Genomic DNA, 10,853 nt, shown 5'->3' on the forward strand with positions numbered 1-10,853 from the left:
TGAAAAAAGAGCGGAAGAATGGATAACTAGAATAATCAATGCAGAGAAGGCCATAAACGAACTGACAGAGATAAAAACCATGACACGAGAAATACGTGACAAATGCACAAGCTTCAGTAACTGACTCGATCAACTGGAAGAAAGGGTATCAATGATTGAAGATCAAATGAATGAAATGAAGTGAGAAGAGAAGTCTAGAGAAAAAAGAGGAAAAGAACAAAGGCTCCAAGAAATATGGGATTATGTGAAAAGAGCAAATCTACGTCTGATTGGGGTGCCTGAAAGTGAGGGGGAAAATGGAACCAAGTTGGAAAACACTCTTCAGGATATCATCCAGGAGAACTTCCTCAACCTAGTAAGGCAGGCCAACATTCAAATTCAGGAAATACAGAGAATGCCACAAAGATACTCCTCGAGAAGAGCAACTCCAAGACACATAATTGTCAGATTCACCAAAGTTGAAATGAAGGAAAAAATGTTAAGGGCAGCCAGAGAGAAAGGTCGGGTTACACACAAAGGCAGGCCCATCAGACTAACAGCAGATCTCTCGGCAGAAACTCTCCAAGCCAGAAGAGAGTGGGGGCCAGTATTCAACATTCTTAAAAGAGTTTTCAACCCAGAATTTCATATCTGGCCAAACTAAGTTTCATAAGTGAAGGAGAAATAAAGTCCTTTACAGACAAGCAAAGCTTAGAGATTTTGTCACCACCAGGCCTGCCCTACAAGAGACCCCGTAGGAAGCACTAAACATGGAAAGAAACAACCGGTACCAGCCATTGCAAAAACATGCCAAAATGTAAAGACCGTTGATGTTAGGAAAAAACTGCATCAACTAACAAGCAAAATAACCAGCTAATATCACAATGACAGGATCAAGTTCACACATAACAATATTAACCTTAATGTAAATGGACTAAATGGTCCAATTAAAAGACACAGACTGGCAAATTGGATAAAGAGTCAAGATACATCAGTTTACTGTATTCAGGAGACCCATCTCACATGCAGAGACACACATAGGCTCAAAATAAAGGGATGGAGGAAGATCTACCAAGCAAATGGAGAACAACAACAACAACAACAACAAAAAGCAGGGGTTGCAATCCTAGTCTCTGATAAAACAGACTTTAAACCATCAAAGATCAAAAGAGACAAAGAAAGCCATTGCATAATGGGAAAGGGATCAATTCATCAGGAAGAGCTAACTATCCTAAATACATATGCATCTAATACAGGAGTACTCAGATTCGTAAAGCAAGCCCTTAAAGACTTACAAAGAGACTTAGATTCCCATACAATAATAATGGGAGACTTTAACACCCTACTGTCAACATTAGACAGATCAACGAGCAGAAAGTTAACAAGGATATCCAGGAATTGAACTGAACTCTGTACCAAACGGACCTAATAGACATCTACAGCACTCCCTACCCCAAATCAACAGAATATATATTCTTCTCAGTACCACATCACACTTATTCCAAAATTGACCACATAGTTGGAAGTAAAGCACTTCTCAGCAAATGTACAAGAACAGAAATTATAACAAACTGTCTCTCAGACCACAGTGCAATCAAACTAGAACTCAGGACTAAGAAACTCAATCAAAACCGCTCAACTACATGGAAACTGAACAACCGGATCCTGAATGACTACTGGGTACATAATGAAATGAAGGCAGAAATAAAGATGTTCTTTGAAACGAATGAGAACAAAGATACAACATACCAAAATCTCTGGGACACATTTAAAGCAGTGTGTAGAGGGAAATTTATAGCACTAAATGCTCACAAGAGAAAGCAGGAAAGACCTAAAATTGACACCCTATCATCACAATTAAAAGAACTAGAGAAGCAAGAGCAAACACATTCAAAAGTAACGGAAGGCAAGAAATAACTAAGATCAGCGCAGAACTGAATGAGATAGAGACACAAAAAACCCTCCAAAAAATCAATGAATCCACGAGCTGGTTTTTTGAAAAGATCAACAAAATTGATAGATCACTAGCAAGATTAATAAAGAAGAAAAGAGAGAAGAATCAAATAGACGCAATAAAATATGATAAAGGGGATATCACCACCGACTCCACAGAAATACAAACTACCATCAGAGAATACTATAAACACCTCTATGCAAATAAACTGGAAAACCTAGAAGAAATGGATAATTTCCTGGGCACTTACACTCTCCCAAGACTAAACCAGGAAGAAGTTGAATCCCTGAATAGACCAATAGCAGGTTCTGAAATTGAGGCAATAATTAATAGCCTACCAACCAAAAAAGTCCAGGACCAGACAGATTCACAGCCGAATTTTATCAGAGGTACAAGGAGGAGCTGGTACCATTCCTTTTGAAACTATTCCAATCAATAGAAAAAGAGGGAATCCTCCCTAACTCATTTTATGAGGCCAACATCATGCTGATACCAAAACCTGGCAGAGACACACAAAAAAAGACAATTTTAGACCAATATCCCTGATGAACATTGATGTAAAAATCCTCAATAAAATACTGGCAAACCGAATCCAGCAGCACATCAAAAAGCTTATCCACTATGATCAAGTTGGCTTCATTCCTGGGATGCAAGGCTGGTTCAACATATGCAAATCAATAAACATAATGCAGCATATAAACAGAACCAAAGACAAAAACCATATGATTATCTCAATAGATGCAGAAAAGGCCTTTGACAAAATTCAACAGCTCTTCATGCTAAAAGGTCAGGAAACAACAGGTGCTGGAGAGGATGTGGAGAAATAGGAACACTTTTACACTGTTGGTGGGATTGTAAAGTAGTTCAACCATTATGGAAAACAGTATGGCGATTCCTCAAGGATCTAGAACTAGATGTACCATATGACCCAGCCATCCCATTACTGGGTATATACCCAAAGGATTATAAATCATGCTGCTATAAAGACACATGCACACGTATGTTTATTGTGGCACTATTCACAATAGCAAAGACTTGGAATCAACCCAAACGTCCATCAGTGACAGACTGGATTAAGAAAATGTGGCACATATATACCAAGGAATACTATGCAGTCATAAAGAAGGATGAGTTCGTGTCCTTTGTAGGGACATGGGTGCAGCTGGAAACCCTCATTCTCGGCAAACTTTCGCAAGAACAGAAAACCAAACACCGCATGCTCTCACTCGTAGGTGGGAATTGACCAATGAGATCACTTGGACATGGGAAGGGGAATATCACACACCAGGGCCTATTATAGGGAGAGGAGAGGCGGGAGGGATGGCATTGGGAGTTATAACTGATGTAAATGACGAGTTGGTGGGTGCTGACGAGTTGATGGGTGCAGCACACGAGCATGGCACATGTATACATATGTAACAAACCTGCATGTTGTGCACAGGTACCCTAGAACTTAAAGTATAATAAAAAAAAAAAATAAAGGGTCTTAGTAGTCTTATCTTATTGGGCTACAGTAGTCTTCCAATTACCTTCACTAATGGTCATGGAAATATTAAGAGGTATCTCAGTGAATCCCATCTTCCCATGGCAATCAGGATTAATCACCCAGCTAGTAAAGTAACCTACTTATCTGACTGTTGATTTCCTTCTCAGGAATTGAGACCTCTAGACCAGCAAAGCTCAAGATTATGGAGACAGAAACAAAAACTCTTAATGTGGCTCATTAGGTTTAATAACCAGGGGGGTAACTCCTAATCAGAGGGGCAAGGAATGTTTGGAAACGTTCTTTGTTTCCAAAACCATGTATTCTAGCTATGAAAGAACCGACACTATATATTTATTACTGCTTAAAAGCATATGCTACATCCTGTAGCACAGCATCCCAATCTTGCAGGTAGCTGTTTCTCAGCTGTCATTATTTTCAGTCTTCAATAAGCTATTCTGCAATTCTCTCAGGTCAGCTGCTTCTAAGTGATATGGTACATTGCTGCCATGGTAACATATGTTAGTTGGTAAAAAACAATCTTGTGTGGGTTACCAAGATAAGAAGTAAACCCTATAAGTTGTGTAAGTTCACAAAGAGTGGTACTGGGAGAAGCATAGTGGTGGGCTGGGAAGGCAGTCATAACAATACATATTCCCAGAAACAAATTAACAAGATTTTGCTTCCTTTGGAGTCTATATTCTCCATGAGCCCACTTGGCAGTTCTCTCTCTGGCTGTGCTGGGACCTGATTCTTCCTGTGGCCCTGGAGGAAAAGAAGCATGGTGGGAGTGGATCTCAGTGGGCTGAGGCATTTCCTTTCCTAGAGTCAGTAGGGACACTATAGAGATTTTAAGCAAGGGAAAGATTATTTCTTCATATCGTAGGGGTTGGGGGCAAACTTCCACAGACCAAGGAGATTTGAAGGAGTCAGCATGTTTAAAGTACTTACCTGCCTCTGAGTCCACCTAAATACACCTGTGGACAGATTTCAGCTTACCAAAGGGAATTGCTTTGAATACTTCTCACTAAACAGCTGCTGGAGAAGCCCACAGTCTTTCTCTCCAGGGAGGTGTCTGAGCACAAACTTAATTATTGTCTGGAGATTCCAGAAAGTCATCTTGGGGTGAGCATTAGAAGACTTTTAAAGCTACTTTCTGGCCTGGTCATCTGGGGGCGTGGGCTCTGTTCAGGCTCTGTCCTAACTTCTGTGATATCTTCAGTCAGTCACTACCCTTTCCTGAAACTTTGTTTCTTTCTTCTTGCTCAGAAGTGGATAAAGGCCTACAACAATGGTTTTCAAACTTGTTTTAAACCACAGAACCATTTCCCCAAAGTAAGTATCATACCTAAACTGATTATGGACGCGACCAGGCAACTTTAAAAAATGCTATTATTTTGTTTTGCTTCCTGCGTTTTCCTTTTCCAATGAAGGAGCCAAGTCATTAGTATTTCTTAGGTGCAGGGATATTTTTTTTTCCCAGTTCCAAATCAGAAACCGTGTGACACTCACTTATTTTATAAAAGTGCCCAAGATTAAGAGATTGAGTTGCGGCTGGGTGTGGTGGCTCACACCTGTCGTCTCAGCACTTTGGGAGGCCGAGGTGGGCAGATCACTTGAGGTCAGGAGTTCAAGACCAGCCTGGCTAACATGGTAAAACCCTGTCTCTACTAAAAATACAAAAATCTGTCGGGTGTGATGGTGCACGCCTGTAATCTCAGTTACTCAGGAGGCTGAGGTAAGAGAATTGCTTGAACCCAGGGGGCACAGGTTGCAGTGAGCTGAGATTGCGCCACTGCACTCCAGCCTGGCTGATCAGAGTGAAACTTTGTCAAAAAAAAAAAAAAAAAAAAAAAAAGGATTGTGTTGCAGCATGCTTAGTGCACACTGAGATGAGAAAGGGCATGTCCTTGATAGTTACATGATCCTAGAGGGAGATTTTACTCCATGCCACAATAGTGTAGTGCTGTGTATATTTGGGACAGGGAAGCACTAACCTAGAGCTAGTACTTCTGTTCAACTCCCAGGCAGTACTCCATATTAGCGGCAAGACCTTGGAGAGGTGACTGCTGGGAGTGTTTAGCAGGGTGAGCTTAACACAGGGCAACCCTCATTCAACAAAATGTCATATACTCTATCGGTGACCTCCAAGCCAAGAACTTCCTAACATTCACAAGTCCAGGTAGTTTTGGAAACTACAAATGTAGCAGTAATCAAGTGGCCTAAACAATAGAGGCATTGCTCCATTTTCTCAGCCTGCGTGAGCCTTCCTGATTCCAGTTTCATTCTGTACAGGTATAAGCTTGTGTAATGACAGGGATTATGCTTCTGGTGGTCCAATCAAATGGGTGTTTTTCCTACAATTTGAATCTTTATAATAACGTTCATCCTTGCTACTTTTTAAACAAATGAAAATAAGCCTGCCCTAGTTGTCTTCTTCCTGCCCTGCTATGCTTCCCGCCCTGCTACGCTTCCCCTAGGTGAAGACGATGCTCCTTTGAACAGTTTGACAACTTCATGTCTGGAAAGTAAATGATTAAAGTCGTTTTCAAATCCCATACATTGTTTTTCTGGAGTCACACATGACAATATTCATACAAACTGTATGAATAGCTGGCCTTTCTTCATATCTTCCCACTTAGGATACCCAGAGACCCACGTGGTTCCATAAGGGCCTTGCTACTGAGATGCCAGGACACCTCATGCCCTGGCAGAGAGGGGCCTCAGAAAAACCAGAAATAAAAATAAGATACAAATACTTTAATCGCATGGATTTCCATATACATCTCGATCTTGTGAACTAATCTGAAGGATAGAAAGGGAGTGAAACAATTTGGATGGAAATTCTCAACATTGTCAGTTTCACTTGGGTTCAGATGATAGAGTCTGTTATTGTGTTCTCTTACTACCCTCTATGCCTGGTACATAGTAAGTGCTCAATGAGTATTTGTTTGTTGATTGATAGAAAAGATTGTGCTTTCTAGTCCTTCTGCAGAAAGGAGTCCTTTTGAACCCAAAGGGCTGATGTAGCCCAGGTGGCTAGCAGGGAATCTTAGCCTAGAGGCCAGCAGTGACCAAGAGGAACAGGTTTAAAGGGGCTCAGCCTGCTGACTGCCCAGGTGGGCAGTGAACCTTGAGTGTATGGGAGGACACTGGGCTGGATGGGAGGGGTTGAGCTGGCCCTACCTAGGGGAGAGATGGAGCCAAGGGTTGGAGAGAGACCTTGCCAGCCTTGTCCTCCGTGGGTCTTACCTGGTGCCACACAGGCCTGGTTTTTCTGAGGCCCCTCTCTGCCAGGGCATGAGATGAGCTGGCATCTCAGTGGCAAGGCCCTTATGGAACCACATGGGTCTCTGGGTATCTTAGGTGGATAGATATGAGGAAGGGCCCAGATCAGGTCAGCGTGGACTGGAGAGGACAAAAGTTGGTGGATTCTGAGAACACTCAGCAGGGATGAAGAGAAGGGGCAGCCAAGAGGCTGAAGGACGAGTTGAGCTTTGAGCTCAGAGCAGGGTAGAGAAACTGAGCCCAGGGGAGAATGAGGAGCCCCAGTGGGGGATGAGGAGTTAGGTCCCATGGTATTATCCCTTTTTTCTCTGTCATGTAACACTGGAGAAGGAGGTAAGAAGTTTTCGCTAAGCCCCAGTACCAAAGTGGTCCATGTTGCCTCCTGGTGCTCAGCTTCAGCCCTGGCAGAAGGGCAGGCCCTGGAGAAACTGGTGTAGATAGGAAAGAGCTGAATATCAGCTTTGCGTGGGAGTTTGGGGAGGTGGCAAGGGGTGAGGGGAGAGGAGAAAGCAGAAGACAGCAAAATTGTGTCATTGGCCTGCATAGCACAGAACTGGTGCCTGAGAATGAGGGTCAATGAATAAACGAGAAACCAGCCTTTCCACTCAACCAAGAGGTATTTATTCAGTTGCTGGCACCTCTCCCAGTGTAAATCTGGACTCGGCTCCGAGAAGGTGGTTCATCACAGCGGGGGCTTAGTTTGCTTTCTGTAGTTAGTGGCGTTTCATGGTTTTCTTTATCCAGCGTACAAAGCTTGAGACTTTGGTGCAGACTCGTGGAGGCTTGCCATTGTTTCGTCCATAGGAGACAATGCCCTGGGCCACCTTGTTACACACAAGTGGGCCTCCAGAGTCCCCCTGTGAATAGAGAGTGGAAGGACTGAGTTGATGCTCCTCTGGGTCCTGCCCTCTCTGCCATCTCAAGCCCCCGCTTAGAAAATGCCAACTTGCACAGCGTGCATGTGGGAGATGAGAGGGCAGGGCAGGCTGCTGGTGGCCCCCAGCTGCCAAACTCTGGCTCTGGACATTGTTACTGCTTCACCTCATCCCAGCGGCCAGCCTCCGTCATCTCCCCCAGATCCTGGGATCACAGGAATGTGGGACCGTTGGCTGTTTAAGGACCCAGAAACGGGCAAGGAGGGCTGACATCCACCATGGAGGACCAGCCCATTAACCACGTTGGGTACTGACCTCTGAAGACACACCTGGTTGTAATTACTGCACTCCCAGTGGGCACAGTTTCCTAATATCTGTGACCTGGAGTGGGTAGAGTGTTGCAAATTCATCCTTCCAAAGGAGCACATCCACCATAAGCCTCCTCGTAAGTTTGCAGAGGCCCTAATTTCTCCCCAGCTCTGTCTAGTCCCCTTTTCTCTTTCCAGAGAGAAAGACCACAGTCTAGTGGGTGAAGGAGTTCCCCACTGCTTAGGTCTGCAGGTCTCAGATCTTCCCCAAACATCTTTCTCCCCAGAGCCAATCCAGGCAGATGCATAGTCTCACCTTAAAGGAAGCCTTTTGAATCTCTGGGTCCCCCACGCACAACTCAACAGTACCGTCGTAATAATGGGGTAAGCGGGATTTGCACGTTTGATCTTCCTCCACTGTCAACTTCACCTCCTGCAGTGTGTGTGAGTATTTTCCCTCGGGGGTCGTCTGTCCCCAGCCGGCCACATCACACACCTGCCCTGGCTTCACCTGGGTCTTGTTCCTAGGTAGCCTGAGGGGCTTCACAGCTGTGGTCCGCTTGGCCTTTCTCTCCAGCTGGTGGGGAAGAGGCAAGAAAGTTCAGGTCAGCCAACGAACTTCTGGGCCCTGACACAGTGATGGGACTATGCTGTGTTCTCTCTCCTCTGAGGCACAGGAATTAACCAAAAGGCCAGGATGGAAAGGAGGGAAGGGCCTGCATCACAGTGGGAGTGGAACCAACTGGACTTCTTGCTCAAGAAGAGCAAGAGTGGCAGGAGTGTGCCTCACCTGCAGTAGCATGATGTCGTTGGAAAAGTTCTCAGGATTATAGGCTGGGTGGGGGATGGCTCTTTTCACAGGGATAATCTGCTGGGTCCGCTCCTGTTCCTTGATATTGTGGGCCCCCAAGGTGACATTTATGGAGCTGCACAGAGAGCAGAGTGAGGATGGGGGCGGAGTCACAGAGGATACAGCCCAGAGACAGTGAAGAGCAGGTGACAGCTGGGGCAGGGCTGCAGTTGAGGGGAAATTAAGGGGACAGTCTGTCCCCAGGAATTGGAATTCTGGTAATTGCGCCATGTTTCTCAGGGGTCGGTTCCCCCTTGAAACACAGGTGGAATTGCTTCAGTTTGTATTCTTATGCCAAAGTATGCCCCCAGTTCTAAATATGGCAGGCTTGGTCACTCTGCTATTTCTTACTTCAGCAGCGCCTCTGGAACCAACCTTCCCCCGTCTCCACAAACTTACCTGCCCTTTTCTCACGCTCTAAGGAGCCCTCCTGGCATATGTGTTCCCAGGAGCCCAAGGAGCTCCTTGGGAAGAAGGCAGGGGTCTCTGTGGAGTGTTTCTGGGAAGGTGTGGGCTGTTTTCTGCTCCTCACCTTCCCCAACAGTGAGCAGCTGTCAGCACGAAGTCCTCTCGTATCAGGAAGCCACCGCACCTCTTCAGAGACATCTGATCCCAGATCATAAGATAAGCCATATAGGGGCGGGAGTGGGGCTTGACCTCATGTCCCCCGATGATCTCCCCTGAAGGAAAAGTCTCTCTGCTTGTGTGCACCCATGGAATCTGCTGGGTGGGCACCTGCTTGATGGCTCCAGAATTCCTGGGCATTTGGGAACCTGGGATAGCCTGGACTTGGGAGGGGCCTGGAGGAAGGGGTTTCAATTTCCTGCTCTGTAAAAGGGAAGAACAGCAGACTTTGGTCTGTAAATCTTTCTTCCATATGTAGTCGAAGGCAAGCATACCTGTCTTAGGGACAGTGAAATCCCAGAGGCTCCTGATCATTCCTTTCCTGACTTTGCTTTGTTTCAGGTGAGTTTCCAAGACCCTATGAGTCCCATGGTTTCTAGGATAGCGCTGCTTTCTAATGGCCAGAGCATAAGTGGAGGGATCTAGATACTGTCATATCCTATTTCCTAGCACCTGACATGTAGTGGGTGCCCAATAAATGTTCATGGCTGCATTATGGACTGGCTCCAGTTAGCCTCTGGATGAGGGCTGGCAGAGCAGTGCTGGTGGAATTCTAGAAAACAGGGAAGTTCGGGCTTGCCATAGTGCCTCATTCTTGGAAAGAGGGGGGCCACCAAAGGCCAGGGAAGAAAAGCAGAGTTGGAGAATGGGACTGAGCAAACACATTAACAGTGTTCTGAGGACAGTGATTGCACCAGTTCTGCTGTCAGCTGAGCTCTGGGTTTCTCTCCTAAGTAGACGGTGAGAGAAGGACCTGTGTTATCCCAGAAACAGAAGCCAGGGCTACTCTAGAATAATTTAATATTTCTCTTTTCTAGTTTCCCATCCTCTGCCATTTACTTCTAGGAAAGTCCTGCTCTCCAGGTGACAAAGGTGGGCTCTGGAGAGGGGATAGTACCCACTGGCTCTTCTTGAGAACGGCCTTCTGCTCTGCCATTCCTGCTGATAGCTTATCCAGCATCACACCTGGGGGGTCTTGGTACAATGGGAGCTGGAGTTCAGAACATTCCTGGTAGATAGATGGATCAGGAATGTGGAGAAAGGGCAGGAGACCTATGGGATGGGGTTGGGCCCCCGAGGGTGGAGACGATCACTCACCTGCATCTGTCCTGGGCAGCAGGAGGAAGGCCAGCAGGAGCAGGATTGGTTGCATCTTCTCAGAAAGGCTGTCCTGGTTGGAGCTGCTGTTGTTTCCTCCTTGCTCTCTTTTAGCTCTTGGGAGAGGAAAGAGGTGGAGCAGGCTCAGTGACTTCATGTTCCCCTCTGGTTTTGTGGTGTCTCATCACAGATTTTCTGTGAATGCTGCCCACCCCAACTGCTTCTGCCTGATGACGTCCTCTGGGTGCTTGTGTGAAAATCATGCAGTGACCACATCAGCACCCACAGCTGATGACTCAGAGTAGACTACCTATTCAGCCCAGAGCAGGAACCCAAGCATATGAAGTGAACTGTAGGATATGGTATCAGCCAGTAGAGGTACTGAAGCACCAGA

At 45.6% G+C, this 10,853-nt stretch overlaps 1 protein-coding gene across 4 annotated transcripts; it reads right to left on the reverse strand.

The window, feature by feature from the left end:
* Positions 1 to 7,302: 7,302 nt before the first annotated feature.
* Positions 7,303 to 10,623, reverse strand: LOC112628753 (granzyme B). Of its 4 annotated transcripts, none has more exons than XM_025391958.1 (5): positions 10,460 to 10,623; positions 9,270 to 9,430; positions 8,678 to 8,813; positions 8,204 to 8,464; positions 7,303 to 7,561 (listed from the first exon to the last, which is right to left on the reverse strand). In XM_025391958.1, the coding sequence occupies exons 1-5, from the start codon at positions 10,463 to 10,465 to the stop codon at positions 7,418 to 7,420; spliced, it is 708 nt and encodes a 235-aa protein (XP_025247743.1). In that variant the 5' UTR covers positions 10,466 to 10,623; the 3' UTR covers positions 7,303 to 7,417. The 4 variants fall into 4 exon arrangements, with proteins under 4 accessions (XP_025247743.1, XP_025247742.1, XP_025247744.1 ...); XM_025391957.1 differs by having other exon boundaries at positions 9,270 to 9,417; positions 10,460 to 10,621; XM_025391959.1 differs by having other exon boundaries at positions 8,399 to 8,464; positions 9,270 to 9,417; positions 10,460 to 10,529.
* Between the last annotated feature and the right edge of the window lie 230 nt (positions 10,624 to 10,853).

This window comes from Theropithecus gelada, chromosome 7b (assembly GCF_003255815.1).
Source record: "Theropithecus gelada isolate Dixy chromosome 7b, Tgel_1.0, whole genome shotgun sequence".
NCBI lineage: Eukaryota > Metazoa > Chordata > Mammalia > Primates > Cercopithecidae > Theropithecus > Theropithecus gelada.